We start from the raw sequence: 23,058 nt of genomic DNA, 5'->3' as shown, positions 1-23,058 counted from the left end.
TGTCTGTCACAGATTCATGTCTGTCACCATCCTCCAGCCAGCGGCCTCGTTGGTTTATGTTCTGGCAGTAGCCTTATGTAACAACAATAATTTCAACTACAGTTCTGTGCACACAGCTGCCTTGATTAAAACAAACCAACCTGTAGTGCCAGGACTGTTTGCTCCAATGCAACCCTTGCACAGCACATGGCTGGTGGCTAGTGAGTGGAGAGCCAACAGCATGGACCCAGCACACACAGTCACAGGCCAAGTCATCTCCCATCACCACAGTATCCAGGGTAAGGGCTTTAGCAACAGGAAACCTTCTCCCAAGTTTCATATGGTATGAGCCATATAAAGAAGTGGTAAATAACTCCTCTATTTCTCCATACACCTCGTAGGGGACTTGGGAGTTGGATCTACAGGCAGACCAATCAAGAAGCCTGAGTCCTCTCCACAGACAAACCGTCCAGGACCATTGTTGTACGGGTCGGCTGGATAGTGGCCCAAACAATAAGCTGTTTTCAGAAAACCAGGGATTCATCCTCTTATGTGGCATGAGGGAGGGATTAAGCCTTAATTTAGCACCATTTAGAAAAGATTACCCTTTAATTGCAATAGGAGTTGGCAGACAGTGGCAACAATGAAAAGCCTTGATCCTGCAAAGCTTCCAAGCGGTCAGTGACAGGTCCCAGGCCAGCAGCAGAGAGCCAGCCCATGCTGTCCCCAGCCAGCTGCTCAAGGCCACCAGCCAGATGCGGTGGAACGTGGAGGGCACGCAGCTGCAGACACAAACCCCTCATTCACTGGCATTTTCAGATTGGGTAGGGCATGTGGGGCTGCCACACTGCACTGAGGAGCCAAAGCCTTCAGAAGGGCTCAGCTGCCAGTACCACCCAGAGCTCTGCCCGGCAGGACCCAGCTGGTTTGGGCAAAGATCCAGTCCTGGGGATATGCCCACTTCCTGCCTGCTGGTATCAGCCTGGCCCTGCCAGCAAAGGAAGCTCCCCACTGACCTCAGCTCTGCCATTCTCTGGTGACAGGGCAAGAGAGGTGTCATGCTGTATTTTCCAGCACTGAGAACTCTGCTAAAGCAAATGCATAATGTGCCTCAGGTGGAAGGTTGCCAGATCCCTGCCGAGGGTTCCCAGTATTCCATTGCCACTCTGGAGCCTGTTACAAATGTCTTCTAATTTGGAGCAAAGCTAAGTGCTCTTCCAGATTGGCACCCAGAAAAATGTAGTTCTTGTTCAAACAGATTTTGCTGCAGCTGCAATATCCAGTTTATATCTGCACTGGATTAATCCAAGGATAGATGGCAGAGGACATCCCAAAGCCTACTGCAGTTTAACTCAACCCAGCTTTAGTTTTAATAGTTCAATGAAAAGTAATAAATTCTATGCATAGACAAGGCCTTAAAACAAAGTTTAACCCCTTTTCTCTCTACTTCTTACCCATGCCTAGCAGTGCCTGGCATTGCTGACAGCCTCAGGCCTGAAAGATGAAGCCACTGCCCATCTGACAGAGCCATCTCAGCTTCCTGGGAACCAGTGAGGGGAGAAGGAACTCTGCAGCAAGAAGGCTGGGAGCTGGAGAAGAAAACTGTCAAAAAAAGACTGATTAGATGAAGAGCCATAAGAAATACCAGTGTCAAGGGAGAAAGCAAATCTTATGAGAAAGTGACAAAGAATATGTGTCCAAGGCAAAGATAAGAGATGGCATAGGGTAACACTGGCAGCAGGATGATCAGCGACTGTGATGGAATACAACAGGAAACCAAGAAAGAGGAACAAAACCAAGTGCAGGATGGAGGAGTGGGAAGAAGAGACACAAGTCTGTAGCTGCTTGCTCACTTCAGATATGAACAGGCAGCCTCATCCTTTTTGTGCCCTAACTGCTTCCAGTTTCTTAGCATAAGGCTTGTCTCCCATCCTAGAAGATAGGACATTTGTCTACAGTCCTGGAAAAAAAACCTGACCAGTAATTGTGTCATTTGCTTAGGACATTCTTTCTTAAACATTTAAGTTTTGAAAGTTCAACACCAAGTAGCCTGCAACTGCACTCAAAAACACCTTAGAGGAAATTTTGGAGTACATTATTAGTTATCCTTGGACACTATTACACTTCTTTTCATTCACTGTCACTGCTACCCTTGGTGCTCATTCCCAAACAAAATACTGGGTACATCTATACAGGATTGATGTCTAAAGCACAATTAATTCAAAACAAAATTATGATTCCAACACAGAACTGAGAGTTGCATCTTGTACTCAATGACACACTGAAGCAGACCAGTTCTACTTTTTAAGACTACAAGGAAGAATTCTCTGTCTCTCCAGGAGTTAATTTAATATTTAGAGCTTGAATTTCAGCAAGTTGATTTGTTGCATTATAAACCAACACTAGTTTTATGCACACGAAGACCACAAAGTTAAAGAAAAAATGAAAGAAATTGAGTAAGAGGCACTCTAGTCATTCCCACAGATGTTATTCAAATTCCTCAAACATAACTTTTCCATTATTACTGCAGTCTTCTGCACTGCACTGCAGAAAGAGAACAGGCATATATACCCATTACCTACAGACCTGAAATTTCAAGACAATAGGTCAGTAATCCAATAGGAAAATTAGAACTATACTCTGTTGCAGCACCAGTTCCAAAGGCAGCATTAAGACAGATCATAAAACACAAGGAGTTAAACAATTCAAGAGTTAAACAATCTAAGCCTGAGTATTGGAGAGCATTCCTGAGTACACAGACACCAAGTACTGGGCTGCTCCTGATAGCTCTGGAATCCTTTAGAAGTAAAATCTAGCTTTAGAGCCTCATTGAATTAAGAGGCAATGGCACAAAACTTGGATCTGAATGAACTCCACATCTCGTGGAGGCTCTGTTCCCTTGTACAACAGTGCCCACTGAAGATTAAGGCCACATTCTTCATACAAAGCTTAATGTTATATGCAGTAAGACAAAGCTAACACATGACTAGCACAGCATGGTACCAGGCAACAAATGGAGCCCAGGGCAAGAAAAATACTTTCATTAAATTAATCACTTTCTATGGAGACAACCCTTGCTACAGAGAACAATGATAATCAAAAAAGAAAATACATTTCTCATAAAGCATACATAGAAATATCATGTCAACCTTAATGCTCTTTCAGGTGTATTGTGGGGGAAAAGGGCATACACAGCCACATAGAGAGCAGCAGACCACAGGGCAATAAATGCTCTTTGAGGCCAGATCTCACAATTCCCGGAGCCAAGAACCTTAAAAGCAAACAGATGTCTCACAGGAGCTTTGCCAGCCCCAAAATCCTCCCTGGATGAGCCAGATTCCAAGATGTTCCCCAGCTGCAGTCCCTCACACTGAGGAGCATGAAAGGAATGAATGCCTTACTATGCTCCCCAAAAACCCTAACAATAGGGAGGTCAAAGGGAACATCAGATCCATTTTAATGTTAACAGACTTTGTGTCACATCAAAAGGATCCATTTGCTTCAGTCCCAAAAGAGCATTTATATTTTAGGGCACTTGGCCACACAGGCTACATGAGAACAACCAGCTACAAACCAGTGGAGTAGCTATTTTTATAGCTACTCTATATATAGCTACTATGTGTGTGTGTGTGTGTGTGTGTCTGCATATACTACCAGCTCTCTACTGTACTATTATTATATTATATACATATATATTATATATATATATTATTTATATATATATTTATATATTTTTATATATATATATTATATACTGTACTCTTATTATTTGGTTTCTACCTGTCTCCCAAGTGAAATGAGTAGGCATTTCTCCTTGTCTCCTTCTACAGAGAGGATAAGAATAAGCCGATTTATTATTAAGTGCCCAAGCGGAAGAGCTGTCTGAAACTGGACACTGCCAGGAAAGCTGTGTTCTCCCTTTCCATGTGAGACTGGAAAATAGAGTATTTCAGTGAGAAAGTTTTCCTCCAAACTTCCAGGACAGACAGTGCTCAAGTCCACTATCACAGCAGCTTTGACAAAAGGTCTACACCCAGCCCTTAGAGACCCTCTCTACTTCCTAAAACCCTCCCAGATTTCAGAAAGGAGAGATCATAAGATACCTACTTAAACCTCAGTTAAACCTTGAAGAGTCCTAGTCTTTCCCTCCAATTCACTACTGTGCCTACCTCCACTGTGAATCCCAGGAGGACAGGAAAGTGTAATGGCTCACATGAGTGAAAATCAACCCTGGAATACAGGATTTTTCCCACCCCAGAACCCCATAGAAGTTAAAGGTTACCGAATTCATCCCCATTGTTTAAGGAGTTACATTAGCAGTTTACAAGCATAGAGGATTGAATGATGCCAAATACATCCAGGGGTAAGAGATCTTCAAAACTGCCAAACATCAAAGTGATTAGTAGGATCACTGCAAAAGCCTACATGCAGGAATAAAACTATAAAGCCCGTGAAATGCCTGACAACGACAGACAATTAACTCTTCTCTGCATTCCTTTCCTAAGAGGTAATACTGCAAGTGTCACAGTAGTCAGCATTCCTACAGCCCTCCTGAAGTCCTGACAACTACTGTGTCTCACATGCTCCACTTGGTAAAATGTAGATCCAGCTACTCAATCCTTCAGTGTATATTCACTGATTAAAGAGAGCTGGAGGGGGTGAACCATAATAATTAGTTTAAGCTTTAGAATTTAACCTGTGGGGCATATTTTAAAGCACAGTATATAAGAAACATACATATCTAAGCAGCTAAATAACAGAATTGTAGAATTGTTGATAATGAAGACTGGAAGGGAGCCCTGGAGGTCATTGACTCCAACCTTCCTGCTTAAAGCAGGGTCACACCAAACACGTGCTCAGGACATTGTCTAGTTGGGATTTCAGTGACTCCCAAGATGAAGGTCACATAACCTATGGGCAAAGAATAGAAAATAAGTTACACATGGCACATTGTGTTTGTGGTTACTTATGTATGTGCTAGGATTCAGTATTTAGTTTTTATGGATTGCTCTGCAGCAACACAAATAATACTGGAGGCTAGAGCCGAACAACTCCACAGCTTGGTTTGTTCCAAGTGACTCAAATCTGCTCTTAAAATATTTCTATGATTACTGAACAATCTTAGAACAAGACTTTGTTGTATTCAGTGGGGGGAGGGGGAAATGTTTTAAAACAATCCTACTCCCCAAACACTGCTCTTATTCAGCCATTAAGTGCAAGTGGTCTTTTTTCCCAGGCAATAGTTTAGATATTTTGGCTTCAGCCCACCTTTAAGAAGCTTCATGAAGTAGACTCAATTAGTAGAGAATATACATGGAAAAATTAGAGGTATTAATAACCCCTAAAAGAATAAACTTGTAAAAATGCTTTATATTTTGCATTTTGTGTCTGAGTCAAATGTGTCTGAAGTAGTGGAAGCAGATGTTACACTCAACCCTGGTAAACTGCACCGAGAGCCAGAAGTGTCTAGCGCATCCATATGAACCTTCCTACCAGCAGATACTCCTCATCAGCACATCCTGAAACCTTTTCATCCATGCCAACCACTGCAACATGAATCTCACTCTCACTCAAAAAATATCATCTCTCATCAGTTTCTAAGCCAGCTACGCACTGTAGTGTGGCACCTTCCCAGGGAACATCCCATCTCTGCTGCTCACCATCACAGCACCTAGCATGCTTTGCCCCGATAAACCATCTGGAGCAAGAGAAGACAAACAGCAAGCTATTAACAGGCAAACCTGGTGTAAAACCACCATCAGCTCTCCACCACTGACAGACTTGACTTATCTGTCTGCAAAGAAAAACTTTCATGTGAAACTGGCTAGCCTTTCTTGGTTAAAACCATGTACTTTCTGAAAGCATCCCCAAAAGGGAGCCAAGTGGAACTGCTTTGCACAGCTGTTGAACACAGTGACCCAAGATACAAGTTAGACAGAAGCTTTTACTCACATGGACACAAGTCTCATAAAGCTACTGTATTAAACTGAGCCAGAGAAAAATTTAAATCAGGACCACTGCTGGATGATTTCTGCTGAATCAGAGACCTAAATTTATTACGGAAGTATATTTTGGCAAGATGAACTTCCTTCATTTGATAATACGTACCAAAGCTGAGGACACATGCTACATCACACACTTGTTACTGCTCATTACCTGTTGGGGACAGTCACACTCATCCAACAATAGTTCATTTCTATTTCAAAGGCCAAATGCTCTCTCCAAATGACATCGTAGAAAACCACTAAATAATTATATACTGACTGCTTGAAAACACATTCTTTCCATTTGCTTCCTAATATCACATTGTTGAGAAGTTCCACCCATAGCTTCCAAGAGCTTTAGGGCTGAGTGGACTACAGATAATCTGTCATGCTACTCAGCCACTCTGGGCATCACAACCAAATTTCTCCCTCAAAACACACACAGCCTTTTGCAACAAGATGCGAGAAAATCCCTTCTGGTTTAGAGTTACCCATTCATACAACATAACAAGCTCCAAACAAACAACATCCTTCATCATCAAAAAATACAGTGGATTCTGACCTTGGAGATTAAAATCAGATGTAACAAACTCTCTGTGCAGAGGAAGCAATGAATCTTGCTTGGTTTGGGCAGGTTAGATGCCAGTTATGGTATTAGGCCAGTAAACTCTGCCTTGGGAGCCAGATCTGAACTACAGTCCCAGTTCTGTCCAGCACTGACACTGAACATGCCAAAGGAACTCCTAATGAACTTACCAAACACTGTGTCACTGCCTACAGCACAGCACTCTGCACCATACTGGGGGCTTGCACACTGCACACTGGCAACAACTGAGGAGTGAAAAAAAAATAAATTAAGGAGAGCAAGGGCTGCAGCACACTGCAGAATCTGGGCCAGCCAGCACAACTCAGCACCCCACCAGACACACCACTTGTTTCAGGGAGAGCTGAATAGGTCCTCGTATGGCACAGCTGCTTCCCCAACATGGACACAGGACTGCAGAGAATCCATATCCATTCCCATGCTGAGCTTCAACTATGCTGGGGCCAAACATTCAAAATTAGCCCCATGTCCCTGCTTGCCCAGAGCCCCAGTGGCAAACCTGTCTGTTTGTGGGCAAGACAGACCACACCTTTTAGCAGACTCCTCAGGCAAGCCCCCACACCAAAGCAAGGTGAGCCTGACATCTGCTGCCTGGTACATATTTCAGCCAGATTAGTGAAAACAGCTGAGAAGAGAGGAGAAGGAGGAAAGGAGGAAGCAGAAAGAAGGAAGATGAGCTGAAGAATTGGGAAACTAAGAAGAAAAAGCCACAGTTTGCAGCTATTATACCTAAAATTTCAGCTCTTCTCTGAAATGGAGGGTCCTCCATTCTATTTGGATGGCAAAGCTGATCTATGTCATTTCCCTCTGCTGAGGTTTTGTAGATCATATTTCAAACCCACACTATATTATTCCTCTGTTGCTGGGTTACCAAATCTGAACAAACAATTCTCTACAGTCTGCCAAAAGCAGAGAAAGAAAGCAAATGAATGCCTGGAGTATGCATCACCCTCTGGAAGTCATCTTACAGCCTGAAGCTGCTACAGATTAGTCACAAGCTCACATACCAGAGAGTGAAAGAGGAAATGGTGAACCTATTAAGTCTGGGGGCAGTGCATAGACTTGAGAACTGCTGTTCCCACCCTCCTGCCCCTCCTAGTAAAATTAGGCCATTTTCCAAATCATTAGAATTCTCTTGCAGACTAGAAGAAATATGGTCCTAATTCAAAGGGATAAATTGGGTATTAATACCCCTGAAACTAGCAAGCATGTTTCCACAGATTTTGAAAAGATGAATCAAGATTTGAAATGAGGAAACTGCAACAGCCCATGTGACAAAACACCAGAGACTGTAGGTTTGAGACTTTCAGTTTGCAGGCAGGACATCTGCCACATCGGGGCTGCAGAAACTTCTGCTTCAAGGGTGTAGGAACACACAGATGTGTTCCACTCTGGAGCCCTCTGAGTTCACTCCAGCCCTCAGCAATACTGCTTGGAAGGAATCTTCCCTTGCAGCACCTGTGCAGAGAAGCCACCAGCGTGCAGCTTTTGGTCTGGTGTTTTTCATGTGAAGATGGTCTGTCCCTGCTCTCTCAAGACCCAGGCAGCCTCCCATCCCACCTTCAATCCCCAGCTCCCACATACCTGCATCTGGGACTGCACACTGAATGATGCCAAATGAAAGCTCTAATGAACAATTTATTTGTGTAAACACAAGAAATGCTGCAAGAGAGACTACATGCCAGGGCAGACCTCCACAGCCACCATCCTGACAGTAACATTGCCACTGTAGCAGCATCCCCAGGACTGCTAAATGCCAGATGGACCCTGCTCACTGTGCAGCTGCTGTCTGTGCTGCTCAGGCAGCCAGGCTCAGCACAAAGACTGCCTGAAGATGCTCCTCTCATTCCTTGTTTGCTGCTGCTTTAACACACTCTAGGTGAGGTGCTACCTGCACAACCACATACAACATGCCCGTGACCCAAACTGGGGTACTGACCTAATTCAAGAACAAAACCAAAATAAAGAAAAACAACAAAGAAAATCTGTCTCAGTTCCACGGTATAGTTTTACTACATCCCCTCCACAGAACAGGGAGCACTCAGTGCTGCCACACTTCCAGGGAAAAAACAGGTAGCAAATTGCACTACTGTTGCCAAACATTGAAACTCTATGGAAAACCTAACGTAGTAACTTAGAAACAAATTATCTAATGCTTGTTGAAGGTCAGGGACAGCCCTCGTTTTGGGCCATGGCACAGACAAACACAACAAACTAAAAGTAAAACATGACTTTTCCCCAAAACCTCAACTCTCAGCTGAGACTACAGCAGTACAGGGAAAACCACTGTGCAGAAACATGGGGTTTTTTCAAATAATTCCACCTGAAGGTCCTTACTATTCACCCAAATATTTGTGGATGTTCTAATATGTAAGGTATAGTTAATTTTATCAGAGAAAGACCAAGAAGAACATCCAGCAATTTCATAAAATAATCTGAAATCATCACTTCAAGAATATTATTAGTTATTTTTAAGAAAGACAGTTCAAGGAACACTGGCAAAGAAAATTAATTTAGTAACATGAAGCATTACAGGTTACTATTTCTAGTACACCAGGAAGAACTGGAATGTTTAATTTTTCGTGTTTTGGTTTCTTCCTAAATAAGGGTATGTGAGAAAAATAGTTTTTCCAGAACACAGCACTAAATGTCTATATCACTTCAAACATCAGACTAATATCAAGGGGTGCTTCTATTCTTCACATAAAGCAACAGTGATTTATCAAAATATAAGAGGTTTAATTTACACAGGAATATTTTGCTTACCCCACCCACAGTTTTCAGTTTGATTTGACAGTAGAGACAGCAATTGTGTTCTAACATTTCAAGTGTGGCAGGTGTTGAAGTCCAGGTAATGATCACCATTAAGTCTCCAAGACAGATTCAGGAAAGTATAACCATTTTCTAATAGTATATGCAAAATTGGTATCAGTTTCCTAAATTCAATTTGCAGTTATACTTTTCCTACTCTAGATTTACATCTATATGACCAGAATTAAATTTCACCTAAGCTGGTCTATTTAAAGAAATATTTTATGCATTAAAGCCTTTGATTTTAATAGTGCTGCAAAGTTAGAGGTAATCTCAAATGACATTAATGTCCTTTCCTTTCAGCAGGAATCAATATATCACCTGAATATTTATTAGGAAGAGGCTGCAGAGGTGTACCTGAGGCCTTAGAGGTACTGCAACTGAACATCATTATTTACCATAATTAAATAGAAAGACGGTCAATCCAGCATTGATTCATGAGCACAGAGGGTCTAATCCCAGTCTGTCATGGGTTTCTCAGGTAACTTTAGCCTAGCTGTTTCTTACCTCTTTGCCCTTATGTTCTAACACACAGAATGAGCACAGCAGTACAAACTGGCAAAATGCTTTGATAAATCCAGTGGGGAAAATCACTGCTACTTCAGCAAGCAATGTCTGTCTACAAGGGACACAGCACTACAAGAGATAGACAGGAAAGAGAATGATTCACTTCTGAAGATGCACAGTTAAATGTTACGTTAATAACAGATAACATAATGAAATGTTAAACCAGCCTGGATGAAATATACCCAACTAACTAGAACATATGTAAGTCAATTAAGCAAAGCAAAACTTCTGTCAGTGATCACAGATCCTACACACTCCACCTCAATATAAACTCGAACAATACAAATATTACAGCCCCAGGACATCACCTCAGCTGCATCATATGCCCCTCTTGGGCTCCATGGGAAACGAAGCAGCAATGCTTCTGAACATTCCTTTCAAAGTCAGATTGCAAGTTTACCCAGAAATGACCTACAGAGAAGTCATAAAATAGCATTAAAGTTAATATACAATTCCTAAAGGTAAAAAACAGGAAAAAAAAATTACCATACAAAGAAATGAAGAGCCCTGTGGAGATCATTGCCAGTATTCCTGTAACCTTGCTCCCCCTTAAAAATCACAAACCATACACATTACACTAACTGTGACATACTGACATGTGCTTTTAGATTTTAAGGATAGACACAGTCCACTTATGAATTTTTGCATTATTACAGAAATAACTAATCATAATACCCATGTTTTCCAAGGGTTTAAACACAATTCTATCACCACCAATACAACATAGCCACTTAATCAGAAATGAGCTTTGGACAGCTGCCAGTTTCATAACTGAGCTAGTAGTTGGTTATAAATCTGATATCTCAAAGCAACTCTGAATTACTGAGCAAAGCAGATAACCTCTTTTTCAAGCAAACCTTCCATGCCACATTCCCCAAGAAATCATCAGGAAAGCAATAACGGCATCCTCATACAATCACTTTTGTGAGCTGGAGTGCACAAAGGCGTGATCATATGTATTATCCATGTAAGAAAAATGGTACAGCTTAGGTAGGTAGTCAGCCCTGTCATTTATACAATTAGCACTATCACAAAGGCTTGCAGAGTGACTTATCAGCTGAAACAAGGCCTACAGAAAAAACTTAGTTACATCATCTCCTTAGGGGAGTAAAAAATGAATAAAATTATATGTTCACAACACAATGTAGTATTTCACTACAAGAAAACCAGTATCTTATTTCTCTGAACTAGGGAAAACATTTACCATAATCTTTATTACAGTTTGGAATTAGTTTCCTTTTACAAAAGCAAAGGTGGTACCACAACAATAAGTCTACTTGAGAAGACAGTTTGTATTTCTGTTTTGTTCTGTCAAATAAAATGACAGACGAAATGCAGCAGAAAGTACCTTTGAAAATATATGAGATCAAGTCAGTACATATACAAGTAAAAGAACAAACTTAGAGAAGACCTGACCCAAGTTAAAAAGGGGCTGGTGTGGAGGCTCAGCAGTTCAAGGACAGAGCAGCTCCCCATTTTCACCAGGACAACTTGGATTGCAAATACTGAGAGTACACAGACATCTTTACAAAGCAGGGTACAACTCTGACGATGCCATTCACACTCACCAAAGGGATACAACAGTGAAGGTTAAGGCTCTGAATTTCTGCCACATTGGGGATTGGGTGACAGGGAGGAGAATCTGGCCAGAAAGATGTGATGATAGTAGCAGAAAAGCCTGTACTTTCAACAAACTGCATTACAAAGTTCCCATGCTCAGAACCCATTTACCTATGGTATAAATAGGGCCATAATACAGGAGTGCTCCATAGTATTAAACAAATTAAAGCTTATTCAAATCTACAATACCCAGCAGGACAGAAAACCACTGTGTGCTTGCCCCTCACCCTGCCTAACATTGCCTTGTGCTGCTTAGCTCTCTCAGCACAGATGAACAAAGTAAGATCTATAGAGACTAAAAGGGCTATATCTTAAAAGGTTGCATGAAGTCACAGTTAAGAAGCAAGAGATGGAAAACAATTCTGTTCTAGTTTGACATCAATCTCCCACATTCCCCAAGAACAATTTAGGTAACCCAAGGTGGAATCCCTTTAGGTTGGAGCGTGACTTGTAGAAAGTCTTGTTTGCAGTGCTCCTTTAGCTGTGTGTGAGAAAAATAAGTTGCATAAAACAGCAAAGATCATAAACTCCTCTTCTGAGCATATGCTTCACATATCTACTTAAGGTTTACAAGATCTACAGCAGACCAGATTCCTGCACAGCCCCATAAGAAAGCTAGAGAAGCAATGCTCTTTGCCTGTGTAGGCTATCAGAGTCCTCCTCAAGCTGCTCCCAGAATTGTCTGCCTCCCAGGTTTTGACTTAATTAGAGCAGGACATGCTCCCACAAAGCAAATCCTTCAAAAAGTTTAAAGCAAAAAGGAGTGAATCATCGCTGATTCTGCTATTTTCTTTTCTTTTTAATCTCTTTTAAAAGCTTCTCAATTGTTACAGCCCTAAAAGAATGAAGACAGTATCATCAAGCATTTTTCCATCTGCAAGTCAAAACATGTAATGCCCAAACACACACAGCACAGCCCAGTGACTAAAGCTCTACCTGTGATCAAAGCATCCTGGCTCCCACTGGTGTGTCAGGCACTGCCTTGCCCAGTGAGGCTGTGCCAGTCCCATCACCTCTCCGTGCTGTTTCACACCTATCAACCGGGTTTATTGACTTTTCTCTCCCTTGAACTCAACTCTACAGCTGCCTCTGCCCTTGACTTCCAAGTTTCTGCTTCTGTATGCTGCTGTAACCGTGCTGGTCTCAAGTGGCTTTAGGAACAGCACCATATCAGTTCAGCTTGCATATTTAGATAACCAGTTTCTAGCCGTGTAATTCAAAGTAATTAATCTCTTTGCTTATCATTGTTTAACACAATAAAAGCAAAATAAAGTTTTATTTACAAGACCAAAAGATACATACTATGCAGGAAGGGCGGGCATTCATTGATTCAGCTGGTTTTGTACCAGTCTGTTAGAAGGACTTGCTTTTCCTTGAAATACTGTATTCTGATTTTACTTGAAATCAATTTCCAACTGAATAAACTAAAGCTAAGTCCCAGTGGATACAATTTGTACAGGTCAAATCCACGTATATTCATCTCTTAGGCTGTATCAGCTGTTTTGCAATCAAGGCAAGGCCTAAATCGCTGAAAAGCAGCACAAGGTTTGCCCGCATGCCAAATCACTGAACCAAGCAAAGCTATATGCAGACAAGTTCCCATGGGTCATACAGTGGGCTTATGGAATCAGTTCATAAGGAGTGCAAACCAACATTCTGCATTCTCTGACTGCTCCCTGGATAGCACTTTTCCCACATTCTACACCTAGAAGATATCTTGCACGACAAAAACTTAATGTGCCAATTGCCTAATACAGCGTTTCTACTGACAAACTTTACTCTCCTGTACAGATTAGATCTGGACTTTCCCTTAAATATAAAATAATAAAAAAATATGCCAACAGCAGGATCTGCACCAAAACAAAGCTAAGTGAACTGGAGTATGCTGTACTATTTCCGTGGTGGTCCCCACTGAGGAAGTGATCAACACCAAGGTAAGGTTTCTCCTTCCACACAAAAGCAGGCATATGACAGCATCACCACGGCAGCCTGGTCCCGGCCCTCGCCTCCCCGCCGCCCGCTCGGGTTTCTCGCGGTGGCGACAGCCCCAACCCGGGGAGGGGCAACCCCGGTCCGGCTCCAGGCCCTACAGCAGCCCCCAGGCGGAACGAGACGGGAAGAGAAAGAAAAGCGTTTACCCGCCTCCATCGCACATCCCCCTTCACAGAAGCGGGGGTCGGGGCAGAAAGGCCTTTATTTTTTTTCCATCCCTTCCCTCTCCTGGGCCGGCCCGCAGCCGGGCGCCTCGGAGCTGTCATTTTGGGGAAGGGTGCAGCCGCCCTGCCGGAGCCAGGCCGAAGCCTGGGAAGCCGCCGGTCGCCCCACAGCAGCCCCGGGCCCGTCAACCTGCCGCCCCCGGACTCCAAACCGGCCCTGCTCCCACCGCTCCGCGCTGCCTTCGCCCCTCCAGCCGCCACGGCCGTGCTCGGGCCCAGGCCGCCCACCTGCCGCCGCCCCCGCCTCACCTCCTTCAGCTGCTCCATCTCGGTGCGGATGGTCTCGTACTCCAGCTCCAGCTCCTCATACTGCTGCTTCAGCTGCTGCTTCTCCTCCAGCACTGCCAGCCCGTACTCCGCCGCCTGGATCTTCTCCCGGGTGGTCTCGCCCAGCTCCTGGAAGAGACGCTTGATCTCGCTCCGCAGCCACTCGGGTTCCGACTCCATCACCAGCCGGGCGTACTCCTCCTCCTCCATGGCCAGCGACATGTCGGCGGAGGGGCCGCCGGCCGCCGAGGCGGATGGGCGAAGAAGAGAACGCCGCAGCCCGTCTGCCACTCCTAACAGCGGCACGGCCCGCAGGCGGCCACGACAGGGCCTGCTCGGGCCGCCATCGACGGGCCAGGCGCGCTGCTCCCACCGCGGATCCTCCCAGGATCCCGCCCGCCGCCGCCGCACTCGCCGTAAGCGCCGAGAGCAGTGAAATCATTCAAAAGGCACGGCCGGGCCGGCGCCCCGCGGGACGCTGGGAGCGGGAGTCCTCGGCGCTATTCGCCCCGCCCGCAGAACAGCTCGTTGGACTACAACTCCCGGCAAGCACCGCGACGAGCGAAGGTGGTGGCGGACGGGGAGGAGAACGCCCCCTGGCGGGAGGCGCGGGTAGCGCGGCGGCGAGAGCGCGCCGCCTGGCGGTGCCTGGGGCGGCCTGGCTGGACAGCGAGCCCTCCCGGGACGCCCCCCGTGACCCCCGACACAAATTCGGGCACAGGCCCCGGGACCACGGGCACATACTCCGTGCACACAGCCCGTGTACGCACCCTGGCGGCCCGGACCACGCTCAGGAGAGCTTTCGGGGCGGGATCGGCTGGGTATGAAAGATGGGGCCCGTGCAGCAGAGCGTGTGGGAGGAGAGACGTTCTGCCGCGGCGGGCGGTGCCACAGCAGCACGGAGGGGAGCGAGGGACGCAGAGGAAGGCTGGCAACAGCTCCACGCCATACCGAGAGCTGCCAGCACACTATTCCCGGTATTCTGCACCTAGAGGTGGGGTTCCTGCTACAAAGTGTTCCCCGCCCACCGCCAGGGACCTCACCGTGTGCCCTGAGTCATCCTGAGGCCACGGGACAAGGTGTTCCCCTGTGGCTGAGCTACCTGATGAAAGGAGAATAGGTCTCATCAGGGCCCTGTGCCGTGACCAGCCGTGGGACAGGGACACTTGGGTAGCTGCACTGTGCGGCCTGAAGAGGATTTGCCAGCTTGTGAAAAAAGTGCCATCGGCCTCTGCCCCATTGGGCACGTTGATCGGGGCACCACGGATAGAACTAATTTCTAAAGCATAGTGAAGTCTGAACAGAGACAAACCTCTGCCAGCTGAACCATTGCAATTCCTAAGCAGCCCCATAAAGGTGGGGGGTGTGTGCCACTGTGGGGTGGGGAGATGCTTCACTCCCATTGTCAGGAGAGCCCTGCGGCTTCACCGTCCCTTCCTTCCAAGCAAGTGCAGCCTTGGACTTTCTTCTAGTGTCAAAAACAATCCGTAATTAATGGGTGAGCAAATAGCGAGCATAATAAAAACAATTATGTGCTTGAGAGCTACACAAGGTCTCAAACATAAAGCAACGTATTTGCTCACAGCTGCAGGGTTTTTTCAAGCTGCTTTGAACCTCTGCCTGTGAACATATCCCTTATCCCTTTAATAAGCTGTGTCATGGCTGAACGTGCCTGTTACTCATCCTGCTGCCTTGGTCAGTTTTTCTTCAGGGCCCTGACACTGCCCGGAGTTCCCTGTGCACCAAGTGCAGGTATGTGTTTGTCCCGTGAGCACTGACAAACAGTGTGACACTCAAACAGTCACCCAGACCTTAGAAGAAGCAAATCAATGTCCTCAGCCTAGAGGGTGCATGTGAAATTCCTTTAGTTTTTTATTTTCAGAATTCTCAGTAGAAGGCATTTTCACTCTTGTGTCCCTCTGTACCATCATGACTGTCACAGAATATTCTTAAGGGGCTTAAACATTCTGACTCTTTTATAAAAAGCTAAGTGAGGAAAAGAACGGTATTATCTCTCCTCCACACTCTGTTTTTCACTATTAGGATTTATGTTTTTCTTTTGTCTGCTCAAGTAGGTAATATTACTAGTCCCACCCATTCACAACTGATTCATCATTAAGATATTTTTAATAATAAATACTGGCTTTCTTTCTTTCACCTCATACTTTCTGAGCCTTCACTCCAGTTTTTCTCTGCAACTCTGGGCTCAAGCACATTAACTACCTTTGGTGCTCCTCCCTCTCATAAAATGAAACCTGCATGTAATGACTTGCTCTCAGGACACAGACCTTCAGTACACGTCCTGAATATTTCTGGGATTACAAGTGAATTGTGAGATATGACTAGTTTGGAGGGTTAATAGAGATGAGCTGATCAACTCATCACAGCACAAGGGACTTCTCTGGGTAATTTGTTTTCTAGGTCATATCTAGAACTATTGCTCGTTTCTAGGTTTCAAACTTTGTTATATTATAAACTGCCCAGGTAGTAAATGCAAAGGTAGAAATTGTAAATATTGCAATAGCTAATTCAAAAGCATTCCTGCTCAGTTTCAGAAAACTGGAGTCACTTGTCAAAGTTAAGGTTCCCATCATCCTTCAAGGTAATAATGCAGGATAATAAAAGCTTGTATCATGAGTGGAGGAGCACAGCCTGGCCAGTGCCCATCACCTGCTCCTGAGCACAGCCAGAGACCACTGCTCATTTTCCCAGGTCACTGTCCCCAAACTCCATCAATGCAAAGGCTTCTCTGCCACCCACTGATTCAAGGTGTCATGGCTAAGTGTATTTTGGTGATACAGACTTACACAGCAGCTGGAGATTGTTGCTCTTCTTTTTCCTGTTGAGATTTTAAAGCTATCCACTGAGAACAAAGTGGTAGAATTATACAGGAACCATGTTGAATGCCACAATAAATTCGGGTTGTGTTTCTTCTTGTGGAAATTAACCCACAGAAAAAAAAAATAATTCCCTAGTGGAAAAGTCATAGCAAAGACAAAGCCCTGCAATGCCAGTTTTATTTAGCCTGAGTCCAAATCCCAAAACAGGAAGGCACAATATCCAATGCTGCAAAACATTCAGGTATCTGAATGTGTAAACCAACCTAATGTGTGCTTAAAATTTGGGTCACTGCAGATAGGAAACTCCTTCTAGATGTCTTTCTTTTCATACATTACTTTGGATAAGGTCAAGTGTACCACAAGTAGCATGGTACAGCATATCATAATTTCTATCTCCTTTTATCTACTGCATTTTTTGTACAGCTCAGCTATAGCAAATACCAGAACAAGAAAGTCTTAAAACTGGCCCTGAAACTGCCATAAGAAGCCCTAGCAAGCTGTTCCAAATTTCTCCTCTTATTTTCTACTAAAAAATTAAAACCCCAAAACTTTAGGCAGGAGACCACTTTGGGACTGCTTAGATATTTGGTAAAGGTATGGTAATGACCCTAGGTGAAAATGAACTTAAAGTCCTCTAGATTGTTCAGTATATGTGGCCTATGTCAGAGAAAAAATACCAAATTATTTTTTCAAAGTATTAAAAGTCATTCTGGAGGAAAAAAAAAGAATTGCATGATTGCCTTGGAAATACCCAAAGTGGGTTTTAGGAGAAGAAAAGTATTTTCCTTCTCTTTTACACAATAAGTGAATTCCAGAGAAATAGTCTGTCAGCACAAATATACTTAATGAAGATTGCTATAATAACTTGAATGCTCTTTCCCTGTTATCACAGCTATGAGGATTAAAATTTAACATACTATTGTTCAGTACAGTATGTATTTCTCCTTGGCTGAAGTCTTTATACGCAGATTGTCAAAATTTTAAAAACCGCAAAACACAAAATAATCCCCAAAATAAAGATCCAGCCCTCCAAAAAACAAATAGTGTGAAGGAAACCTGATCCCAGTACTGAAAGGGAGCTGATATCTCCATCCTCAGGCTACTATCACACAGTCTGACTGTTGATTTAATTAAGGTGACCTCTGTCACCTGCAACAAAATTTCCAAGCAAAGAGCTGAATCAGCTGATGAATTAGCACAAATGCTCAGATCACTGTGGCTGGCAGGAGAGGGCGAAAGGAGAAAGGAAAAGGAGAGTGAGATATCTTCAGATTCCAACTTTACTCTGGTATTCAAGTCCATCTATGTGGCCCTCAAAATTACATTTGTTAGAGCAGCTACTGCCTTCAATTTTGCTCACTGCCAGTTGAAATGCTGCTCTTCCCTTCACAGACAGCCATTGCTCTTGCCAGCAGCATGAGAAAGATAGGCAAAGGAAAGGCAACTTCCAGGTGCCAAACTGTCACCTCCAGTGGCAAGAGCCCTTGGTCCCAGGCTTCCATGGCAGACCTGCTGTCCTCCATCCCTGTGTTGTTTCACGTGATGCTGCTTTTAGGTCTGGGGAAAAAAGCCTTTAAAACATCAGACACAACCCACTTGCAGAAGCACAGATTCACAGGAACTGCAGTCCCAGTACAACCCATTGTGAGTGGGTAGCAAAAGTGAAGCTAAAATAAGCTATAGTCAGGAAAACATTCCAAGAGGGCTGTGTGGACCACGGAGCTGGGTCTGTGCTGGGGGAAGGTGATGTGGTGTACAGGGCTGAGTGATTCTAGCTTCCAAGTAAAATAAGTGTGCTACTGGTTCAGACACATGGGCTGAACAGAAAAAAACCCCAAAACATTACAAAACAAAACAGTACAACACAATACAAAACAGTACAACACAATACAACACAATACAACACAATACAACACAATACAACACAATACAACACAATACAACACAATACAATACAATACAACACAATACAATACAATACAAATAAAACCACCAGAAGGAGGGCTAAACTGAGTTAAATAGTAATGGCAAAGGATTAACAGAGTCCACATGGATTCCTGGTCCTTCTTTCTCTGGTATGTGTGATGATTGTCTGGTAAGTTGCTGTGGCCTTGAACCACAAGTTCAGACTAAGAACTTCTTATTTTACCTTCAGGAAAGCCCAAGAAGGCAATTAGAGAAATTAGGGATCAAGCTGGAATAATTTGCTGGATGGTTTTACCATGTTTACCCCAATTTCTATACTGGAGGGAGAAATAGGAAGAGTGTCTATTTAGTCTCTATCTTCAAGAAAGAAATTATCTCTTGCCCAATTTTGAGATGATTATTAAAATTTGAAGCATGTTTACAAAAGTAGAAATCTAGAACAAGTCATTTTGCAGCATGTTTGAAGCAGTTCCTGAGTCCTTTCCCAGTCACCCAGTCCTGGGATCATGCTACAGGCAGTTCATGTGAGCAGCAAGCAGCAGCCCTGCAGCTCTTAGAGAGATTTCTAGTGGACAAGAAATAACAAAATAGACAAGGCAATAAAGAGATGTGTAATTGGCCAAGGAAGGATGAACTTCCAAAATTCAGGCCAGAATTAACTAAGTTCAGATTATTTGTAGGAAACAAATGACAGAGAGATGGCTCTCCCTCCTTATCTAAATATGTTTGCTCCAAACAGGAAGTATCTTGGAAAGAACAATTAAGGTTTCTCTGTCGTAAATTATGGATGCAAATGCACTTCCCACTCTGCTGAACTGCTGTTGAAAGCATGGAAGGGAAGGTGGTAATTAATTTTTGCAGACCAGTAAGAAGGTAAGCATTGCTGAAGAAGGCGATGGAGAAATTGCCTAAGACAGAAAAGCTTAACAAGCAGGTCTGGAGGAACTGGCATCAGGTGAAAAGCTTAACAGCTTGCTGGCACAGATGCATGTGGTGTCTCTCTCATATGAGGAGTAGTGGGGGAGTCACATCCTTCCATGTGCTCTGGAAAACCATATCAGGTTATTTGACCAGAGCATGCAAAATGAGGATTAACCCCTCTGCTTTAGCTCCTTCTCTCTAAAATGGGGCTCCAAATACCCCCTCCCTCCACAGGGCTGAAAAAAGATGCTGTGAAACCTGTGCTGTGTGCCATAACAAGAAGGATTTGGTAATTTTAAACAGTTATCAGGGATGCAGGAGGTAAGACTTGAGTTGCCCACTACAAGTGAAAAGAAAAAAAACACTTAGACACAATTGCTCTTTGCTGCTTGGCTTGGTTGAGCTGAAGGAAGTCCTGAGAAAACATTTTTTTCCAAGAAAGGTTACCAAAGCTGACAGTCTTTGTCTGCATTGTAACTTCCACTGGAAGACTGAGAGAGGAATGTGGAATGCAGTCCTGGGATCAGGAGGTTTTTAATGGCTAATGCATTTTCTGCAGATGTACAAAGTGTCATCTGACATATGTATACTTCACATGGATCTTATTTCCCAGAAATTGAAGTGTAACTGATAGGTTTCTGTGCCTCTTGGAAAGTGTGTGCCTTGATTAGAAAGTATTGGGGCCTTCAATGCCTTTAAGGGGGAATAGAAAATTTGCATCTTGGCAGAGATAGTGTGGTTGTGGGGTTAATTCGGCATCAAGAACTTAGGCAGGAAAGCATTTTCTGGGGATTAGTGACCATCTGGGAGAAACCAATGGCCTAAGAAAACCTGATAATTAGTATACAGATCTTGCTCTTACTCAAGGTCATTAGTAGGGCTGTAGGGTGTGGCTGGATCAGAATCCAAATATCTGTTAAAAGGTGGCCACTGACCCCTGAGGAGTTTGTGCCTGGTTTACAGCCAGCTGCAAATTAACTGGTGAGAAGGTTTTGAAAGCATTCAGAGACCATGTTTGAATGAGGGATAAAAGGTTTACTGATCAGGTAAGCTTTAATCTTTTCAGTTTATATTATCCATCAACGAATAAATTTTACAATACAGGCTTTACCCTGGAGCTCATTAGAAGCAGTTTTGCTGGTGTCAGTCCCCAAAGACGGTAGCATCTTGGTGTCTCAGATCTCTGCCTGGCATACCCTCTAGCAAAAGATGTTTCTCAAAAGAAGCAGGAATTGCAGGATAACCCACCCAGACCATAACCCACCTAGGGAGATTTTATTGCATTGGTAAGAAATCTGAAAGTTTAAATTTTCAGTAGTTTTATAGACATGCTTTGTGTACATACACATAGGTATGTGCCTTCATGTGCCAGAAAGAGGAAAACAATGTGATGACAATGAGGTCCACAGAGTCATTCTGGACAGAAGTGGTTGGATTATTTCACTGTATGTCTCTGGCTCCCCCAGACAAGGTGATGCAGCACGACTTTGGCTTTTTAAACAAACATCTTCCCGGTTTTTTTGCCTTTATCTTGAAATCCGGAGCTGAGGCGGGAAACGCCTTGAGCTCATCCTCGGCTCTTGAGTGCTGGGGAAGACTGAGGGCTCGGGAAGACTGAGGGCTGGCCCCGGGGACGTGCGGAATAGGGCGGGAAGCGCAGGGCCGAGGGCAGGGCCAGGGGTCCGGGTCAGGGGTCCGGGTCAGCCCCAGCGGGGCCGCCCAAGCCCGCCCGGTGACCGGTGACGGGAGAGAAGCACGGATGGCATTGGCGAACGGGCCGTGGCACAGCCAATGGAGGCGTGGGGCGGGCGGGGCAGCGGCACCGGGATCTCCCGGCAGCCAGGTGACGTCAGGTGCAGCACCGGTCACCACTGGCACCGGCACCGGGAGCAGCTGCCCTGCGGCAGCACACGGAGGTCCGCACCTGCACAGATCCACCTGCAGCCTGCGGAGCAGCCCAGCGCCGTAGAACAGAGAGACTGTGACCCTAAGGAGACACTGCGCTGGAGCAGATTCCTGGCAGAACCTGAGACCCTGAGGGGAAGCCACGCTGGAGCAGCGTTCCTGAACCCATAGAAGGGACTCATGCTGGAGCAGTTTGTGAAGAACCGCAGCTCATGGACAGGACCCGTGCTGGAGACGTTTATAGAAGACTGTCTCCTGTGGGTGGGACTCCACACTGGGACAGACAATACATTATGAATTGATGACAATCCTCATTCCACATCCTGCTGTGGGGTGTGTTCCTCAGAGTCTCCCAGAGCCTCAGCATGGCTCTTTCGTGACTGTCAGGCGTAGGAGAAGGGTGACAATGCCTTCTTCTTCCAGCTTTTACAGAGACAGGAGGCAGGCATGGGGGCAGGAGTCAGAAGTGGAGGAGATCCTGATCTAAAACCATTCTGGGCTGAGGGTGAGATCAGCCCTGGAGATGGAGCAGCTCAATGTGCTCAAAATGTCTCAGGGGTGTCACTTGGGTCCTCCCTTCCCCTTCTCTTCCCAGGGAAAGAGCTCACATCTCTCCATCCCTCCCTGATTTGTGGCCTGCTCCATACCACATCTCACTCAGCAGCCCCACAGTGTCTGGCCTAGGAACAGACACTGGCCATGGAGAGATGTGGGAGAGGCTGTCAGAGGACTGGCTTCTCCTGCCGTGCCAGGTGGAGACCAACCTCTGACTGTAATACGGAGTCTCTGTAGTGCACTGAGGAGTTTCCTGAGAAAAGCTCCTGAGGGGGAAGAAGGGCTGAGAAGCACAGGAGTCACATGCATCAGGGGAAGTTTGTAGCTGTTTAATGCCGTGGTTTTCCAGAACAAAACCGTGTCAGTGCTGATGGGTCAGAGGTGGGACATGAAGTAAGAAGGGAGAACAAGCTGTTGTTTCTGTGTGCAGAACCACGCCTCAAATGATGAATTCCTGGGTATCCCATGCAACCTCGTTACCCTTCCTGCAAAGGGTATGTATGAGCTGGGATGACAGTCATGCAGTTCACTCCTACAGAGCCTTGCTGCTGCAAGCCCTGTAGGATAACCGATAAACCTACAGCAGGTGATGGGAGGGAGAACTCACCTGCGCTTCCACCACCAGAATCCCCCAGCAGAGGCTGTGGCCACAAGAAGCAGCACTGCAATGGCAATGCTGATGGTTGGAGCTGGGCTGCCATTTTCTGGGACAAGGAGAGGAGAGGGTGACTGTGAGGGTGCAGTGCCAGTCAGGAGCTGTTCCTCACAGAGGCAGTGGCTGCTATCTGCAGCCTGCACCCCATTCCCCATGGTGTTCCGTACCCCATGGGATGAGGAGGCTGCGGGTGCCCAGGCTGCGGTGG

General features: G+C 45.0%; 2 protein-coding genes across 4 annotated transcripts in view; both read right to left on the bottom strand.

Annotated features, from left to right (window-relative positions):
• Positions 1-14,450, bottom strand: part of BICD2 (BICD cargo adaptor 2) — a 50,462-nt gene extending 36,012 nt beyond the window's left edge. For 2 of the 3 annotated variants that reach the window (XM_015640826.3, XM_015640828.3), the window contains exon 1: positions 14,031-14,450. In XM_015640826.3, coding sequence (XP_015496312.1) covers positions 14,031-14,270 — 240 coding nt within the window. In that variant the 5' untranslated portion in view covers positions 14,271-14,450. The remainder of the gene's footprint in view (positions 1-14,030) is intronic. The other variant, XM_015640827.3, reaches the window with a different exon arrangement.
• Positions 14,451-22,503: 8,053 nt separating this feature from the next.
• LOC107210105 (antigen-presenting glycoprotein CD1d-like) overlaps positions 22,504-23,058 on the bottom strand; it is an 8,275-nt gene continuing 7,720 nt past the window's right edge. Inside the window, 2 exon segments of the mRNA XM_033517517.1 lie at positions 22,504-22,680; positions 22,803-22,899. Of these exon segments, the coding sequence (XP_033373408.1) occupies positions 22,635-22,680; positions 22,803-22,899 (143 nt within the window). The 3' untranslated portion in view covers positions 22,504-22,634.

This window comes from Parus major, chromosome 12, assembly GCF_001522545.3.
Source record: "Parus major isolate Abel chromosome 12, Parus_major1.1, whole genome shotgun sequence".
NCBI classification, from domain to species: Eukaryota; Metazoa; Chordata; class Aves; order Passeriformes; family Paridae; genus Parus; species Parus major.
This window is presented reverse-complemented; position numbering and strand designations above follow the sequence as displayed.